Genomic DNA, 21054 nt, shown 5'->3' on the forward strand with positions numbered 1-21054 from the left:
ATATAAATTGTAAACACAAAAAACAATTTTAAAAAATTATTCTTGAATTCTTTTTTTGTACCACGGCAATATTTATGATTAAAATTCATTGCATTTCTCATGGGATACAACTGAAAAATTTCACTCTCCAAATTGTTTTCTTCGAATTCTGATCTAATCAAAAAGAAGATATCCATATTTCCTCCCGATTCTCATTCATCGAGCTTTGAAATCAGTAAAACGAAAAATTCTATTTAAAGCGTACGTTACAAACAAACAAACAAAAAAAAACCTTAATAAAAATTTATACTTGAATTCCTTTTTTTTTACATCCGAGCAATATTTATGATTAACTTTCATTGTACTTCTTAGAGGACACAATTGAAATATTTACACTCGGTAAAATATATCTCTCGAATTCAGATCTAATCAACCAGAAGAATATATATATTTTTTCGAGTACGATTCTGATTTATCGTGTTTTTGAAATCGTTGAAACGAAAACTTCAATTGAAAAAAAAAATCTGAAAAATGAAAATTATATTTTTTTACTACTCTCCGAAACTGCAAAACCGTGCACAAAAAATAAAATTATTAATAACTCTTTAAAGCACATTGGAGCGTTGAGAGTTTTATAGCAACCTGGGATCGGAAACGGAATCTTTTACAAGGCATGGAATGGATAGGTAATACCTTTCCTGTACAAAAAGCATTTGGGGGGGGGAGGGGATTTCAATTTTCCCCACGGATATTTGTTCCACATCCTTTTTTTTCCCCTTCTTTTTTACTGTTTTCTTTTTCCTCCCTTCCGTCCCCCTTACGTTTCTTACCCCTTGAAGTAGCGGTGAGAGGTGATAGGTTTTTAGTCGGATGAAATCGTGGGGATTGGAAAAAAAGAAAATACTTCTTCGCATAAGAAACTTTCTGTTTTACAAAAATTTATAGGAAGAAAGGATATTTTTTTTTCTCCTTTCAACCCCTTTTGTGTTTTATTTCTTCGAGGTCTTTTATCATGCCGCTACCATGCTTTAGAAATGATTGGGGTCGAATTTTTACGAAAAGAAGCTTTTTTTTCTTCTTCAACTTGTTAAGAAAGTGATGAATGAAAAAATGAAAGATATTCACTTTCATACATAATGAAAGACTTGCTTGCTTTTAAAACATTTCAAATTAAAAGAAAAGGAACAAAGTAGTATGAATGAAAGTGCTATAACTAACTCCCTTTAAATTGTTGCTTTCTTAAAAATGCCTTTAAATATGGTTTTTACATAAATACTGGGTTTTTTGCGATTGTTTTAGATTGAAATTCCTACAACAACAAAGACCTGAGATTATAAAAAAAATTAAAAATTCCTTAGTTTAGCTTAAATATGTTATGGAAAAGTCTTGTTGTAGGTATACAGCGAGAAGTCCAGCTAGCTGAATACGGAATTACGAAGCCTTTTTCCATAAAAAAAAAAATCCAAACACAGATAACAAAACACAATCGAAGCGATCACAAAGACAATACTTGAAGAGATCCACAGCGCTCTCGCAGATAGTTATAGCAAACAGTATAATAGCGCTCAACATAAAAGAACTGGAGAAATTGATCCGCCATCTTCACCCGTTTGACTCTCCCTCTCGTGTATGCTGTTTCCTTTTATGTGGTTTCGTGATAAAATACAGGTTTCTAGAAAGATTTCTCAATTTTTTATAGAGATATCGCCAAAATGTCTGCATTTTCGAGAATCTTCAATTATATTTTCACCAAAGTCGCCAAATTTGTCGCCAAGGCTATTGGTCACTGATCTAGCAATCATCCGTTAGAAATATCTGTTAAGTCTCTTCCTTATCATGAAATTAACTGCGCAGAGGAGTAACATTACAGATTAGAGACAAAATATTTACTTTCCTTTTTGAATTAATAGAAAGATGATTTTGGGATGGACTTTGTAAACTTATACCGATGTCAAAATTTGGAGATGGCAGATGACATCCCTTTATTCCAAAATTCATCCTATGTCAATGACAGGAGAGCTAATCAGGACCAGTTCATAAAAAAGGAGTGCAAACAGAATGACCGAACAAGACCTGTGCAATTAACTGACTTTTCGAAAAATGATTGCTTTTGTTCTCCATTTAAAAAAAAAAATGCAAATATATATATATGCAATTAAATATTATCTTGTGATTTCTACGCATCGTAACCATCCATCAATTGAAGACACGATTAAGCGACAATAATATTTTTACACTTGCAAGTAGTTAGCCTCGATTATAGAATTTTTGCATATATAAAAAGTTGCATTATCCTTTCTTTTCTGTATACGAAATACAGAGAAACTTTTGCATTGGTTAACGATTTCGAACTTGATTTTAGTGAATCTCCAAGTTTCAAACCTGCTTAACTCTAAAAAAACTTTTTGAAATTATCTCTGCCTACCTGTCTAAGAATACAATAATTCAAAATGGCTTTGAGCTATCCAAATGAAAGTTGGTATATAATTTTCAGACCAAATTTGATTTTAGATCGAGTGTACAAATGAACACGATAATTACGAAATACAAAGAGCAAGACATATGAAATTTAGTGCACAGGTTTAGCATGTATAGTGTAAATTCTTCTGTCAAGATGTTGACTATTTGTTCTTTCGCATGTATATAAACACAATAACTCATTTACGCAAGGGCTTAAATCAATGAAATTCAGTATGTGATTTTGTGACCACAACTGTAATTTTGTAACTAATATTGGTTTCAATCAGCGTTTAAAAAATAGCTATCCAAAATATATTTTTATATGCCAGTCTCAGTAAAAATGTTAGATTCAGATCCAATATCTATATTTCGTTACTATTGTTCGCCAATTGCATGCCAGAGATTCATGATCTTACTCAAACACCGCATTTTATGTGTGTGGTGGGGGTGGGGGGTTAAGATCTTAACTTGGGTATGCAAGGAAGTACCTTGGTGACCACTTCTGGTGAATTAAAAAAAATACTAATATGAAATGCTGTTTTTTACATATTTATTATATTCATAAAAGAGCGATCTGCTGCAATGACTTAATCATTATAAAGGATCATTGTAATCTCTACAGTGGCTAACATACGACTTCGCAATACTTACTGAAATCGGTATTTATTGCCGAGTTTCGCCATTTAGGATTTATTTAGTTTAAATTGCATCTAAATTATGTTTGCATTCTGAAATTTTTTTTACTATCACCAGTATTGTTGAATTATAAATAACTTTTTTATGATTGAAAACTATAAAAAAATTGTTTGAGATCCTTAATTGTTAAGACCCAATTATTCGTATTAGATGAATGCTCGTCTTATTCATCTAATCCGAATTCGCACAAAAATAAAATCATGAAGATACCATGAACGAATTTCCTATAAAAGATTTAAGTAAAGGGAATGTAAAGCACATATTCTAGCCTTATTCTAGAAATTCGCTTAACAAATTGTATTTGATAAGTTTATTAAGCAATTATTCTTTTTATTAGGCTTATTAGCAATTAATAATATGTGTGATTAGACTTTATAAAAAGACTTTTTATTATTTTCATTTATTTTTTAATTTATTTACGAGATCAATATATAAAATTTAATAGATATCGAAATATAATAAAGTACTATTTTTTTAGTATAAAAATCATTCCACGCCCCCTCAAAATATCAACTTTGCATTAAATCCAATATCCCTTGGAGCAGTGGTGTAGTGATTGTAGGGTAAGAGGGATATAGAGCACCAAGGAGTATGTCTTAGGGATCGCCACAGAGTCGAAACATTTAGTGCATTTATACTATTTTTGAACGTTATTATGAATGGAAAAAAAGGAATGCATTGAATGCAGCTTACACTTGTTCAGCCAATCAGCATGAAAGATGAAAAAATGATGTCATACCCTGGGCTGTAACTATTCTCTTTACACTGAAATATTGGATGTCACCAGCTTCACATACATAGAATATTTTCGAGCTGAATTTCGAACCAGAAACCCTATGATCCAGATACCCAGATAGACTTTATCACCAGATCACTATGTGATTAAAATTGCTTGATTACACTTTCTCTCCTAATTAACCATACTTATAAATTAAACTTAATGCAAAATAATTTTTTAATTCATTTAATTTTTTAATTACTGTGATAATTGTGACATTATAATTCACTTTTAATTGACGACATTGAAATTTTACATGAAAGTATAGAAATAACGGAAATAGAAAATAATAAAATTGAAATTCCAACGCATCTCCACGTTTCAGAACTTCACGAGTCCAAAAAACGTCTATTGGGAACGATATTTGTCTGTTTTTAACTACTAACGACACCTACGTCACGATAACTTACTAAACGATATCATGTCTGGATCAAAATGTTTTGAATGAGAAGGGTAAAATTTGATATAATGTCTTTATATCACATTTAAATATTTCCTTGAAAGTATGAACGAAATCTATTTATAGAAAGTCTGTCTGTACGAGTACGGCGAATATGGTAACTAAAAATGTAAAGAAGTTGAAATAAAATTTGACACATACATTAAAATACCTAAACTGTAGATCGTATCTTATTTTGAAGGTATGAGGTATACGACTACGTTCGAAGGAATATTTTTGAAAAATTGGATTTTTTAAAAAACTATTTATGGTTTTTAGATGTATTGTCAATTATAAACACTATAAATACAACAAAATTATTTGGAAATATAATATATTTTGACAAATAGGAAAATTTGTAGTAAATTTTAATGAAATTAAACCAAAATGGTTAACACTCTAGACAAAATTGTAATGCAGCTATCCTATTTTGCTTTGTACACAAGTTATGGAATATAATGATGAATGAAATGAACCAAAATCTAAGAAACTTTGAGATGCAGAGAAGTTATGGGTAAAAATATACGTATATATACCTTTTTTCCAAAAATTTACAACTTAATTTTTCTAAAAACACCTATAAATGAAAAAGTATTTCGCATACAATAAAACTTTTGATTCATTTCATTGCCCATATTATTTAAAACACACGCTGAAATTTTTATGTAAATACCTCTATTAGTTTTTGAGATATCATGTTAACGGTGGATAATTTTTATGAAAATTAAAGTTTGAGAAAATTGAAATTAAATAATTTTTTAGATAAAAATTTTTCTTTAAAATTCTCCTGGATGATAGGTCAGACCTTCCTTTTCCTAGAAAATACTATTTTGGAAAGAGGAAAGCCTGAACTATAATAAGTAATAATAAAAAAAGAATTCGCTAATGTGGTCGTAATTAGTGTCTTTAACGTAGTCGGATACCTTAAATCTCTCAATATATTAACCGTTCTATTGGTCTGAATTTTTTCATACCTGTAAACACAATCACTTAGGCACGCGACGGCTTAAACAAATGAAATTTAGTATAGGATTTTGTAATTAAAATTATAGTTCTGTGAAAAATCTTAGTTTCAATCGATCAAAAAAAAAGGCGCCTAAAATAAATATTCTGCTTTCCTACAACTCTCATATGAACTATAAAATGTGCATATAAAAATAAATATCTGCATACTGTTGTCGATTGCGGTGTTATTTAAGTTCCACAATTTTATACAGGGTGGAGAGAAATGGAGATAGCATTTCTATTAAAGAGTATGCGAGAAAGTTTTGGAAAGACTACTCTCACTGCTTATCATTATGATCTAAATAGATTATGATTTCTCAATAGATAGGAAATATAAGTCAGCAGAATAAGTTTAAAAAATTATCACTATTATATAAAGTCATAATATCCTGTTACAATACATTTTCAGATGTAAATTTCGCTTAATTAGAAATTTTTTTCAAAAAAATACTTTAAAATATAAAAGATAATAGAATTAGTATAAAATACAAGCATCTACCAAGTAACTGAAAATTATTAATCTTTTTCATCTTTAATTTAGTTTAATTTAAAATTTTTATGTAAATTATGTCAATTATTATAGGAAGCCGTTTACAAGGCAGTCATTAATTTAGAAAACAATTTGGAAGAATTTCTTCTCTTGGGACATTTCGTGAAAATAAGTCCACGCCTTTCACACTTGACCGAAAAACAAAATAAGTTATTCCCCAAATCCACTATATCATTTTTCATAGTGACACTGAGAATGATATGAAATTCGATTAATGGACTTATCTTATTTCGAAGGTTACCTCTAAGGCTACTGTACCAGTTTATGACAAAAAGATTAATGAAAAAAATAAACAGGAGCTCTTCACGTATTGTTTCTTAAGAAATATAAAACTTTTTATATTAAGAATAATATTTCTTTTATTAAAATTTGAACGACAGGAAGAAATAAACTTCTTTCATTTGATTCAACTTATTGTAATGCAATTCTCGGAATAATTCAGAATGGCTGTTTGGATTTCTTTAAAAGAAACATAGACAGCCATACTATTCTTATATTTAACAGAAACTTTTTAAAATAATTTTTATGCATCGAAATTGACTTGAGTCTGAGTTATTCATGGCTTTTTTGCTACATTCAACAACCTTAAAAGCAAATTTTATTTCAAATAGTCATTTTCAAAAGTATTGTTCGAAGATAAGAGTATGTTTCAATTAATCGGAATGTATAAATAAATAATCGCAAAAAGCAAATTACAAACTAAAAGGTGATACCGAACCATCCCAAAGGGAATATTTAGCGACTGAAAATTGAAGTTCCTAATCCTGATCTTTTTTTATTATTATTTTTTTTATTTCTATTGTTCAACTATCCATTCATCTTGTCTCTATTAAATATCAACCTTCCTTTCATATTATTAATAATTCAGTACTTAAATTTAGTAATTTTGAGTAAAATTCCTAATTCAGTGATTTTTTAGTGATTTCTAATTTTTTTTTTTATTTCTGAGTTTTTAACTCGATTACTTTTATCACCATTATAAGCATCTAGTTAGTATAAATCGTTTTTAACTTTTAGAATATAATTAGATAAATTTTTCGATTTTTTCCTTTCAAGCGCAAGGTTTTTGACGAAAATAGGAAAGTACTTTCCTTTCCTTTCAACTCGCTTTAAAATAATATCTCTGATCACAAAGATCATCTCCAAATTATATATATTAGAAATCGATGTTAGCAGGTAATGATGTAATGAGGACCTCAAAAATATCTTCATCTATTATGTGGAATACTGGTAATAAAGGCATTTCACATAATAGCTGTACAAGATCAGTTCATTAATGATTTTATTAGTACGACGTACGTATGCATAGGTATTACTGGAATAATTCTTATACCTTCAGAAGAAAAATGTAATCAAATATGTAGAAATATTTGCTTTTTAGTTACGCGAAATCAAACCAGCTTCAGTCAACATTTTTTTAAATTTGCGATTCTTATTTTATCTCACCTTGGTTCGATTTTCTTTCTGAAAAGAAAACATTTTTACACAACAAATGCCAGACATTTTCTATCATTGTTGAATGGTATCCAATACATTCTTGGATGTGGACATAAATTCAGAGAAGAGAGCGCCAATTCTGGCATCATTCTCGCCAAATGACCAAAATTTCATTAAACTGAAACAAATTCTTGTTCCTTAAGAGAATATTTCTGTCTGTATTTCTCTTTCTGTTTATTATATAAATATCTTCTAATAGCAGAAGATAATTGTTTTTTGTAAGCGCGTGTGTCATTTTACGCTCTACAATCTATCTGACTTACAGCAAAAAAATTAAGTACATTGATAAATAGGGTTCACAAGCGATGTTTTTAAATTTTAATTATTTAAAAGTTAAGCAAAATTTTGGATTTTATTTACGATATCTCCCGAAAATATTATTTACAATAATGATTTTAACTCCATTTCAAAATAGAAAAGAAATGTCGATTAACTATAATTTCGATGTCAGTTTAACTATAGAATTTTTTCCCTGAATTTTTACAATTTTTTAAAAACAAATATCTATTTTGACGAATTTTAAATATGATTTCTATTATTGCAATGAAGTTCAAACCCTTTTTATTAGAAATAATGATTTTCATTTATTATTGAAAGCTAAAGAAATATTTTACTAATTATCTATGCAATATGAATGAAAAATAAGAAAGTGAAGTTACAATACTGCGAAATACAACACACAATTAGAAAGATTACCCGTACAATTAATTTTTCAATGGCAGTATGACTTCAAAGCTCTTAACACCATTTAAAAAATGGATGCAAGGCTATTAAAATAATATAATTTTAATGTTTATCCCAATTTGTTACTTATAAGTATCTTCTTGAAATAATCATTAACATCAAATTATATATAATAGATTTTAAAGGAACACAAAAATACTCCCGCTGAAACAGCTGCTGCTAAAAGCTGGTTAAACTAAAGTAACCACGAAAGTCAACATTGAAATAGATCTCAAAAATAGAAAAGCATATCCTGCTAAAATCTAAAATCAACAGTCGATGAAAAGAGCATGAATGTTATGAAAGATGCATTATTTGTAATCCACCTATCTAAGAAAATAAAGTAAACAGATCCTTAAAAAAGTTCTCACCGAACAAACAAAACGACTTTGCTTTTGTGCTTTCAATTCCACATTATGGACCATAAATATCTTAAGAACCCTCTTTCCCAACACTGAACTAACACAAGTATTCTCTAACGTCATCCATTAGGGAGTTTGGTCCTGTTACCTAGCAAAAATACCTTTTTTCCCACTTTTCCTTTTTTTTTCATTTATTTTTTCCCGTTTTTCCTTCCTCCAGGAATCTCACCCATCCAGAAAATGGCAACTCCAGAAAATTCTCCTGGGATCGTAATAACAGAATGGGCGGGTAATAATTTCAGGGGCGACATCTGGAAAAGTTAGGGGGGACGGCAAAGAGCAAAAGGGCTCTCAAAATCGATGCTCGCTTCGGTGTCCATGGCAACCGCGGTGGCCGGAGCGGCAGTTCCCATTTGAGCAACAGTTGCGTGGGAGTGCGCTCCGGGATTTTTCCTGAAAACGGGAGAAGGTGAGGGAAAAAAAGTAAATAAATATATAAGTAAAGTATGAAAGGGCCATTTTTATGCCAAACGCAGGTGACGGTCGTGCGGGACTCTGTTCCAAGGTTGAATGCTCGCAGGGGGTGTGCAAAAAGGGGTGGGTTGTTTTAAAGATCGTGTATTTTTTTCAAAGGGAGGGTCGAGTGCTGAGTTTCACGCTTGATTTCCGTTACATTAAGGAACATAAATTAGGTAGCACCGCGGATCGTTCTATCGATAACATGTGACGAAGGGCTGTATTAAAATGCTTCCGTTATTACCATAGTAACGACGAGGAAGTGAATTTTCGGTTATTTTCAATAGGAATCAGTTATTTCCTCCCAAAGCATGGTGATTATAGTAATCACCATATGGTCGAAGAAAGAAACAAATATTTCCTAAGCTCCTTGGAAAGAATTTAGCCCGGCAACTTGTATTAAAAAGTTAAGAGATTTCAGCTTCTGGCCTGAAATTTCATGCCATGATTTTAAGTTTGATTCATCTATCTTGATTTTATTTTTTTAATTTGTTTCGTAATTATATAACAGCGATAACGTGTACACAAGAACGCATTTAATATAGATTCAATGCAGACAACAAAATATTTCCAACAAAAAAATAATGAAAATGTTGCTATAAACTAAATACTTAAACACATTTTTTAATTTTTTTTTAATTAGTAAAGAATTGCAAGAAAAGTTTAATTTTTGGAATTTTAATTGATGCAAAAAAATATTTTATTCGATTATTATTTGCTTCGAAAATATTTTTAAAAAAACCCTTCAGAATTCCAATTATTTTTAAATAATTGATTCAGTAAAATATAAAATAAATAATTAAATAGAAATAATTTCTTTAAATGTTTCAATTAATGCGCAATACTTCTTAATGCTATAATATCAAAATTTAGTTTATATGCCACATCGGAAATATTGAAAAATGATTCTAATTCGTTTAAAATATTCCTATTTATTTGTTAAAGCATCAAAGCATCAGCATCAAAATTGAAAATTTTAAAAAGCAGTGATTAATACAAAAATATTAAGCAAGTAAAGGGTAAAATCAATTATGGGTATATGGAATTCTCCGATTAAATCAATTATATGATTTAATCATATAATTAATCATATTATATGATTTATTCTTATTAAATTAATTTCCTTGTGATTTTATCTAAAATTAGGTCTACCAAAGTTTACACGATTTTGATCAATTATTAACAAAAGTATTCTATATTACTAACTCAAAGTGAGACATGAAACAGAAGATATGTTAAAACATATTCTTAATATATTCAAAAAGTTCTTCTTAACTGAAACTGCATCCCTCAGCTCTCAAATCTCTGACAGTCAATTATTAATACTTCGGACTCTTATTGAAATAATTAACAGATCTGAAAGTTAATTCAACTATAAGTTGTTGTTTTTTTGTAAGGGTAAACATAATGTAAATGAACCCAAGGTTAATCTTTAAAGAAAAGAATTCAGAAAAAAGGTACCATGAGGTGGTTTTGAGAATCTGATTTGACAAAAATCGAGCATTCATCTTTCGAGGTTTTTGGTAATTATGATTCATAACAATAATTATCAAAAACTTATAATTTTGATAAAATAAGCCATTCATCATGATATTAAATAAGTCATTCCAATAGTGTAATGACGAATACCAATTTTTTACTACACATTTATTGGGAAAATAGAAAAAGGAAGTATATAGCTGTTTGTTATATTTCTTAACATTTGATGCAATACTAATATTTTCACTAAATTCAATTTTGAATGATGCATTTTTTAAAAATAAAAGTACTGCATTCATGCTTTGGTTAAATTCTTAAAATAAATGCTAAAATAAATTGCAAACTAATTATAAATTAATCAAAATACTAAGCACTTCACTCGAGTTTTACCGATGCAGTTTTATATTTCTTACAATGCAAGAAATTTAAAAATATTGTTACGTAAAATTAAACCTTTTTAATTTTTCAAAAGAAATAAAATCCAATTCTTTTTTATAACCACAATGAATCATCGTAATTTGAGTTAAGAACCAACATAAAGTAACAACTAATTGAAAAATTTTCCTGATTATTTTCTTATTATTTCTCGTCATTCATTTTCAGTTCTTAAAAATGAGTATTTCAGTTTGAAAGCAAAAACTAGCATCTTCAGGTATAAAAATAAAAAGTTAAATATGAAGCAAGGAAATGAGAACATTTCTATGTTCCTAAAAAATTTCTTTAATTTCTGCTTTTCAATTTCTGTGGGAAATTTCCAGTTTCATTATAAAATTAATTTAACAGTTCGTTATAAGTTTACAGTCCATTATGAAATTCAGTAAAGTGAATCATTAGTTAATTAATTTTTAAAAACCTTCACATTTCTTTTGTCGAAAACAAAATGCATATCAAAATTTAAGTTAATAGAAAATCATTGCATAAAAAATTTAAGTTCAAATAATTGTGAAAAGGAATAAAACTGAAAAATTCTGTTTTTATTTATCATTATTTTTTCTTAAAATCAGAAATGGCAATCTTGCAATTAGTATCTTGAAGCTTCAATCAGTAATTTTTTACTGAAATTCCTTAGATTCGCAAAGTGTATAGTTCATAACATTATCTCGTTTCTTTTAACAATGATTTAAAAAAATCAAATTAATGAGCTGATAATTATGTTAAAAAAGAATGATTAAAATGGCTTATTAGCTTGCAGTAATCAATTTCAATGTGTGTTATGCTGATTAATATAAGAAAGACTAATTCCCCTCAATTTTTATCACAATTTTTCGCAGGATTTAAAAAAAGGGAGCCACTTATTCCATCATTAGCTCGATTTCAAAAACTTCCCCAAATCGTTTGGGATAATACTAATGAACGGGCCATTTCACTACCTCAGAACTCTTAAGAACTTTTTTAAAAAAATGGAACAAAAGATTACTAATACTTTATTCTAATCACAAATTGTCGAGAAATCACTCGATAAGGAGAAAAAAATTGAAGTAGGAGCAAATAAAATAATCTATAAGAAAAACAAAAGATAAAAGAGCAAACGACAGTAAAAAAAAGAGAAAAAAGTAAGCTATTAACTACAGCCGGTGGCAACAAAAGAGGGATTCTACCGTTGCCTAGCAACGCCATCTTTGGATGCTTTATTTATCAGTTCGGAACACAGTAATGATTCTTAATACGATAGAGTGCGTTACCTTAATGCTATAAAGGCTTCTAGAAAACTACCGAAAGACAATTTCAGATATAAATAAATCTTTTGCGTAGAGAAAGTATTCTTGACGACGCGTTTAACCGGTTATTTGTTAAAAGCAAATCTTGATAAAAGGTAACGAGGTGGTAATGCTTTAGGCTATAAATAAAATTTTTGCCTTCGATAACTAATTTCATTTACCTGATTGGAAAATGGAACAGAGAAACCATTAACTTTACTCAGTGCACCCCAGAGTTCTACATTATAAACGATTCCGTCGATTTATACGCAGTCGAAAGCTTGGTTAATTTGTTTCCCATACATTAAATTGTACATGGTTTTCAGAGAAATTATTTAATGGCTTTAATGGTATTAAATTCGGCGTAGCTTTATCATTTTACCTTTGAAACATTTTAAATGCGTTCTATTTACTTCGGTTTCTGTTAGAATGGTATTGTAGTGAGTTTCAATTTATTCCTGTTGTCTTATTAAACAAATTAAATTGTGAATGTTTCGGAGTGTTTAGATTTATTCTATTTATACTGAGTTTGTAACGAGAGAATATGATTCGTGTTTATTATACAAATCTGTAAAATATATGGTAGGAAATTGCGAATTCCATAAAAGAGGATTTCAAAAATTTAGAATTAAAAAAATTAGTAAGTAAAAGAAGAAAATGAAATCATCTTAATTTGCTAGAATTTGCCCTCATTGATAAATGCTATTTTTATTTTCTATACAGGATACCCACTGAAATACCTTAAGTTAGGAACAATGACAACTATAGCAATGAAAATGGTGTGTAGTTTTAGTAAAATGTCTATACATTACTAGATGCGATTACTTACTGTGCCACCTGATAGAAAACTTCAGAGTTTGCATATCTATCTCTAAAACGGTACAAAATAAGGCGGAAATGTCAGGTACAAAATTGTAGAATATTTTCGATTTAGTACAAAATGCCATCTTGTGTTCATTAATACTAAAAACTGAATATTTAAAATGCTCATTTGTTGTTTTCTTTTTCTGAAATTGTAACGTCTCGCGACATAGATAAAAGGAAAAAAAAAAGATTTTTAAATGACGCCATTCTAGCTTTTTCTATGAGAATAATACAAATAAAATTACGTGACTTTATTGAAAATTTCGCGGGACGTTTGATGACGTATTGTAACCTGTGCTAAAGCACTAATTGATAAGATAAAAAGTGTGCAAAGTCAAATTCAAACAATGGTCAGAATCTATATCATAAATAATGGAGAACAGTTTGAACAACAAAAATAATGGTTTCTTGTTAGTATACATAAGTAACCAAAAATATAAGCCTTATATAATTAAAACCTATTATTAAAACAATCTAAAATTAAAATTATTTCGGAATCAAACTAAAAAAAGAAACAGAAAAGGCACCATTGCATTTAGAGAGCGCAAATGCAGCTATTACTAAAACACAGATGAATCTAGACAATTAGTAATAAAATCCAAGTTAATAGGAAAAAAAGCATCAAAATTAAACAAAATAAAATAAGAATCCGCCCTGAAGACTTTCTCAAGGGTCACCCTCAGGCAGGGATTCAAAATAAGGGATTTTTTCTGTGAAGAATCCAGACTAATTTGTTCAACATTATTGACTCCTCGTGACCCGAAAATCCCCTGAAATTAGGCCTAAGAGATACTGTTGTACAAATTAGTCTGGATTCTTCACAGAAAAAATCCCTTATTTTGAATCTCTGCCTGAGGGTGACCCTTGAGAAAGTCTTCAGGCCGGATTCTTATTTTATTTGGTTTAATTTTGATGCTTTTTTTCCTATTAACTTGGTTTTTATTACTAATTGTATATGTATATATTTGTCTTTTTAAGAACTGTGATGCCATAGTTTTAAAAATCAAGAACAATTTGCATTTTAAATATATATTGAAATGTATGTACACAAATATATATTTTAAGTGTTTTGTTCTCGTGCGCATTATTGCTCACAAGTTGCTTTTTTTGTAGTAAATCAATGATGTTCTACAGCATAGTAATGGAAATTTTCCTCCATTGTTTCTATATTCGAGATAGGAATGTTTCTCTAAATTTTCAACTAGGTGATGATAAAAGCGTTTATATGTTTTACTATACTTAGACACAACTTTCATGATTATATTTATTGATTAATAAGTTATTTCATATGATATTTACACAAAAACTAATCAAAATAAGTAGATTCCTGACATTTAAACTATTCAATCACATCACTCTCTTAACAGAAATTCAAAACATATATGATATAGAAAATAAATAGCGGTAATACTGGTTACTCTATTGTCTTCTGTCAAAAATGAAGTTATGGCTTTTTTTTTTATTCAAAATAAATGATTTCAGATATTTTCATTTAGTCTTAACTCTTTTCTAATTTATTTTAATATTTAATTTTTCCTAGAATTGTTATAATTACTTTAATTATTAAATTAATTGTTATATAATTAAGCTGTCCCTATACATTCTTATGTTGCACATATAGTGAAGAACTAGTTGTGTACTACAATTAAAAGTACTGATTAATCTTTAGTAATATATATATCTATAATCATTTTACGAAATATGCTAGTATTAATTTACCTTTCATCTAGATGTTGTCGGGAGAAAAAATATTTTGGAATTGTCATGAATTTTCAAGTAAAATAAATACAGAAAAACATTCAATTAAGTAAAAAAAAAAATGTGGAAAAAATGAACAAAAGCGATTATATTAACCTTTTCAAGGGCAATTTTTTTTTCTAGTCATATTATGTTAAAATATTTCTAGACTTGAAATTAGAATAAGAAAAAGGATTCATTTAGCTTATTAGATAAATTTAATTTGATTCATTAATTAATTTGGTTAATTAATAATTAAGTAACAAATCAAGACAAATCATTTTGATCGAGATAAAGAACTGAAACATCTAAATTTCTGTCTTTCTAAAAAAAATTGTCAGAACTTATGCCAACCTACAAAATTTCATACAAAGATTGATAAATTTGGTGGGAAGGCCCTTCCCACGGCCCTAGAAAGGGTTAAACAATTATTTATTGAAATAGTCGAATATATCAGTATAGTGTTTTAAAATTATTCTTTAGTTATAATACTTGTGTAATATATAACATAATTACAATATTAGTAATTTCACCCTTAAGGAAGCCTAATCAAAATTAAAATTTTTCTTGATCGAAGTTTTGAATAGGAACTAAAAAAGAAAAACAAATGCTTTAAAAAATAACTGATTATATTATATATACAGAAGAATTTATTCTAATTTAAATCCATTCAATAATAGAAATCTGCCTCATTTTAAAATGATATTATCTTCTTTGTCGCTTTATTCAGATGCCGCAAAAACAATATTAATCCATAAATTTATTATTTTTGTTCGCGTGCTCAAACAATAACTGAAAATTCAATTTACCGAATATTGAATAAATAAACTCCGGAATTGTTCCAAAAAACGCAAATGAATCAAGAGATATTTTTGAACACACACATATAAATTAATTTCCCAATTTCAAGAGATTGGTTATTATTTTGTTCTTACGGAGTTTTAATTCATTGTTATATATTATAAAAAATGTTTTGGCAGCAGAATTTAATAACGTTATTTATCTTATTTCACAACTTCTTTTCCAGTAGGAAAATTATATTAGAGCACAAAAATCTGAATAATTTATTATCTGTGTTCTTAAATCTTTCATTAAAAAACGATAAACAAATTCCTTTTCATTCTAAACTTTGAAAAAAGGAAGAGAAACGGAAACAAAACTGTTTAACAAACATTCAAGTGGTTTATACATTATTATCGGTGTTTTTATACTCATTTTTTTAAAAACTGCCTTTTTATTAAAGTCCAAACAAATGTTTAAAAAATTGATTCTCATTAACTTTTTACTTTAAAAAAAATCTGAGCTGAATAATTTAACCCTTCAATTACACTCCTCAAATCGATGAAAAGTTTACTTTTACTCATTTTTCACATGATAAAAAAAAAGCAATAAAAGAGTGTGTAAATTAACACTAATCTGAGCAATTTTTTTCAAGCAATTAAAAACTTAGCCCAAATCGTTTTTTTTTTTTTTTTTTTTTTTTTCCAAATTGTATCCGTTGTTTTGGAAGCAGGGGAGAAAAAAAACGAGAATCTAATTATTTCGTTATCGTTTTCTCGTGTAATTGTTTTTAGATGTAGAACTTCTAGAATAATATAATCATTTTTTTTATCTTACAAAAAAAACTGATTTTGTTTATTCTGTTTTTGGTGAGGAAATGAAAATAGTAGTATATTTCGTAATATGGAAATTAATAAAGCACAATATGAATTACAAATCTATATGGAGAATAATAATTTTTTCTGAAAAAAAAAAGATTTTGTGTTCCGTTAATTTTTTTTTCTGTGTAGTAAATTATGCATAATAAGATAGTTTTTGTAATAAATATAAAAGATAGGTCAAAGAATATTAATGATACTCTAGCAAAAATAAGTGGCAGTCTATGAAATTATAAAATCTCTGTTTGTCCTACACGTAAAAAAAAAACCTATAAATTATATTTTTGTAGTTAAAGTGTATGTGGCTTTACATTCGGCCAGTTACAAGACGGCCATTAAGACAACGCATGTGCAGAAAGGAACTGATTTATGTTTGCCACAATTTCATAAGATAGTTTCAGGCTTTCCATGCTTGCTATAAATTGCTGTTTTGGCGTCCCTGAATTTTTCTTTTTCACTGCGTATCGTATTAAAATTATAGATATTTACACAAAGAAACATGGTAAAAAAAAAAAAAAAGATCATTATACTTAAATTTGGGAAACTATGGAGAAAAAAAAAGTGAAAAAAAAGCACAACCTCGCATTGGAAAGAACAAAGAGCAAAAAATGTCCGAATTAATCTATGATAAGTTATTAATTTTTTTACTCTTAGGTCGAAAACGTTTGATTAGTAAAGATAGATTATGTGCAATGAAATCAGTAAAAAAAATTTTATAATGAGTGCACTTTTATAATAAAAAAAATTGGACTATGAGATTTTTGAGGTTTTCGATTGCATAATTATGCGATATGGAAATCACAAATCTGTTCTATATGACGATATTCTTTGGCAGGACCGAATGTGAATACACTCACCTTCCACTAAGAGTTGCCCCGAAGCAGTGTCCGATCCGGCAGCGTTGGACACCGTGCAAGTGTAGTTGCCCACATTCTCCGCCCTGAGCTTGTCCATGAGGTAGACAGAGGATCGGACATCGTAGGAAGTGACCTTGCCCAGCTCTTCCCCTCTGATCTCCCGGCCATTGAAGAGCCACTTGAAGGTGACAGGCAGGTCACCTCTCCTCAGGGTGCAGATGATGTCCGCGCGCTCCCCAAGACGTAGTTCAGCAGGGATCATCAGAGGCTTCTGTAGGGCAGGGGCTTCTGCAAGAGAACAGACACAAATATCAATGGCAATATAAATGCAGAAAGAGCATCAAAGGTTTTCAAAAACAAGTAATCATTTTTAATTATATATTTATTTGGCTAGAAATATGTAGATTTATTTGTAACCATATGTGAAAATTCGGCAAGAGATGAATTCTGTTTGAAGTTCTCTCCCTGTAATTTTGAACCTGATATACTGTTTTAAATCGTTCGAAAATTACAAGTCGGACATTAAAAAACAATAATAATTTCTTAACCTCTTCTTTGATCTCATAAAAATTAAACACAAGCCGTTTATTCTGAAATATTTACAAATTTGTACACATACATGCTTATACAAGAGGTCCACTAAAGTTCTTCTAACCCCAAGAACTTGAGAATGGTGACAACTATTGCCACAAACGTGGTATCTAGATAGAGTAAAGTGCTCACTGTGAGATCGGTCTTAGCGCCATCTGGGGAAAACAATGGAATTTGCGTTTTTTATGTTAATGTGAGGGAGAAGTACATTAGTGGATACCTTATATATCGAATAAATCCACTCTAATCGTGGCTCAAAACTAATTTACAAATATAAATATATTTACAGTTAGAACACTATTACAAATAGAATATACTTCCAGACATAAAAATGATTTAAGTGGCGCAAAGAATTATATTTTATGTTGTTTGAATCAATAAAGGCAGACACTACTGTAAAAAATTTTTTATGTAGTCACCTAACTCTATTGCTTCAAATTTAATGAAATATTCTTGACACTCTATCATTTTAAACAAAAAAAAAATTGCATTCATCTGCAAACAAAACTGATTGAGTTATTAAAATTCGAATGGTACAATTTTAGACCTTTTCAATCGTCCATATCGCCATTGGATGGTTTCAAATAATAAAAATCAAAGACTTCGTTTTACGCGTTTGATTTTTAGCATTACTACACTCGAGATGACTTTTCTTATTAAATCAAAGAAGCTCTACAATTTTGTAACTGATTTTTTTACCCATATCTTCCACTGTTCTCGCGACAGAAATGCTTACTCCGTTGTTTACCTCCAGGTGGCCATAGATCATAAATCAAGGACTCGAAGGTAGTGCATTATCACCATACCTGGACACCATGTTTGAGGCAATAGTTGTCGACGTTCTCAGGTTAAAGTGAAGTAGAGACACTTCAGTGTATATATTTATTTTTATTAGAAATGTACCCAGAAAGGTAATCCCTAGTCCAAACTTGGCATCTGTTCTATTAAGACTTATTGAGCAACAGATCTATAACGAAACCACTGGGCAGACAGGTTGAATCTGCCATCTAAAGAGAAGACCTCCAACTTCCGTCAATCGCCTTAGTCAATCACATAAAACAAACACCTACTCTACTCTGTTTCTCTATTGCTATAAATGATTAACAAGATTCCCAAAGAAGTTAATTAATTTGTCTAAATCTTTAGTTACTCTATTGACATTTATAATCCTACAAGCTTTCCTAAGTTGAGTCATGTAAACAGTTATCTAACAGGTCTAGAATTAAGAGATTAAGTTTCTTTTTGGTATGGTGATAAACCACTAGATCCAGTTATCCTAACTGCTGAAAATCTTTCAGGAAGTATTCTTCGTAACTTCGGCAGACCATAAATCAAAGGCATTCATAAACCTAGCATATTACGATACCGTCATCTAAACCACATCAGCACTCTTTTCTCTTCCCAAAGAATCTGCTTTGATAAAATATGAAAACTACGAGCGATGTAAGCATTTGATGCAAGTAGAATGTAAAAGATAATTAGAAATGCATGTAGATATTAATTTAAAGATAGCTCTTAATGTCAATTTCATTTATTTGATTCGAGATAAAATTGTTCATTAATTTGCAGTTTTTTGCAGTAATATATCAAACATTGTGTATCAGATATAGATTTCGTTGTACATTTTAGAACCCTAAACTGTGTAGAAATGCTGATTATGAGGCTGATGCATATAGAACAAACATCAAAATATAATATTTGTCAATTTTTTTTTATTGTTTAATTCATCAAATGTGTGCATATTTTTACCCGAGATAAATGGTTTTTAAGAAATTGTCTAAATATATTATTTCATTTTTATTTTCATTTATTTATTTAATGTTTTTATAGGACGAATTTTTTAATTGAACTTTTTATTCATTTCCTGATTAACTATAATTGAAATTTTGCACACTTGTGTTTTTTCGATGAAAGTACATTATTTTAATATTTATACATTTACTTAATGTAATTAAATTTTATTTGAATTCGAGTGATAATGGATTTTATAAAAAAAAATTGAATTCAATATTGCATAATTTGTACATTTAAAAAAATTAAGAAAACCAAAGAACGAATACTGCTCCCCCAACTCTAATCACCTTCCTTATTTCACCAATTCTTAATTCATATGAAACTTTTTATGACTTATAAATAAGTGAACCTCTCTACCACCTTTCATATTTAAGAGAAATCTCGAAAACCATACTTCACTTAATATTCTCTATAAGAAGAAATCTGACAAAGTTCCTTAATATTAAACACTGTACCAACTTTGACAAATTTTATTTTATATGAAGACTCATGATAATTAAATAAACGTCAATGACCGCCTGTACATTCCACTTTTTCCTTTATCCCCCATTTTTGAAAACTATCTCAAAAATGAAACTTTGATGCCACTCCTAATCTGAATAACTGGACCGAATTTGTCAATCAATTTGTCTTTTCACATATATAATTAACCATTCAGAACTATCTAAGTTAATCACTCAAATATAGTTTCAAATATTATATTTATTTGATGTGATAAAATATAATATTTCAAAATTTCTTGACATTATTGTATTGATAATATTAATATCATGGACAAACAACTGGTAAACGAAAGCGTCTATCATCTATAATTATAAATTGTGAATTAAAGACAAAGTATAAAAATGAAATACAATTACTTTTTACATTTTAATTACTTTTATACTTTATACTATATTATAATTACTTTTTTTAATGTTTTCAAAAGTTGTTTCTAATAAATTTATTGTTAGTTCCTAGTTAATTGTATCATACATATTAAGAGTATAATACATAAACAGAAATTCAGCCTTTAATTCCTCAACTCAGCTTACATTAAGTAAAGCTTGGTAGACAGCCATATATCAGTTAATTGTATTCTTCATTGTAGCGGCAAGTCCAAATCTCAAGCAATTCAGATTGAGCTATGTAATGCATTCCTGTCTCTGCTATAGAACAGCCGCACAATGTCCACAGTTCGCCGGAGGCGTATTTGATGATAATAATGGCAGAAGCTGAATGATTGATTGCCAAACCAATCTGCGCCATTCGCGCCAGTTGGAGGTGACAGAATATTGCAAATGGCTTATAATGTAGATGAATAGCGTAGCGCTCAACGCCTGTTCTGAGGATGATTCAAGTCACTTTGAGACATGGAATTTGTGGAAAGAAA

The 21054-nt window shown here is 29.1% G+C and overlaps 1 protein-coding gene across 1 annotated transcript in view; it reads right to left on the minus strand.

Moving 5' to 3' along the window:
- LOC129966265 (cell adhesion molecule Dscam2-like) overlaps window positions 1-21054 on the minus strand; it is a 217908-nt gene that overhangs the window by 139782 nt on the left and 57072 nt on the right. The window contains exon 2 of the mRNA XM_056080679.1: window positions 17298-17585. Coding sequence (XP_055936654.1) covers window positions 17298-17585 — 288 coding nt within the window. The remainder of the gene's footprint in view (window positions 1-17297; window positions 17586-21054) is intronic.

The sequence above is a fragment of the Argiope bruennichi genome, chromosome 4 (assembly GCF_947563725.1).
Source record: "Argiope bruennichi chromosome 4, qqArgBrue1.1, whole genome shotgun sequence".
Classification (NCBI taxonomy): domain Eukaryota; kingdom Metazoa; phylum Arthropoda; class Arachnida; order Araneae; family Araneidae; genus Argiope; species Argiope bruennichi.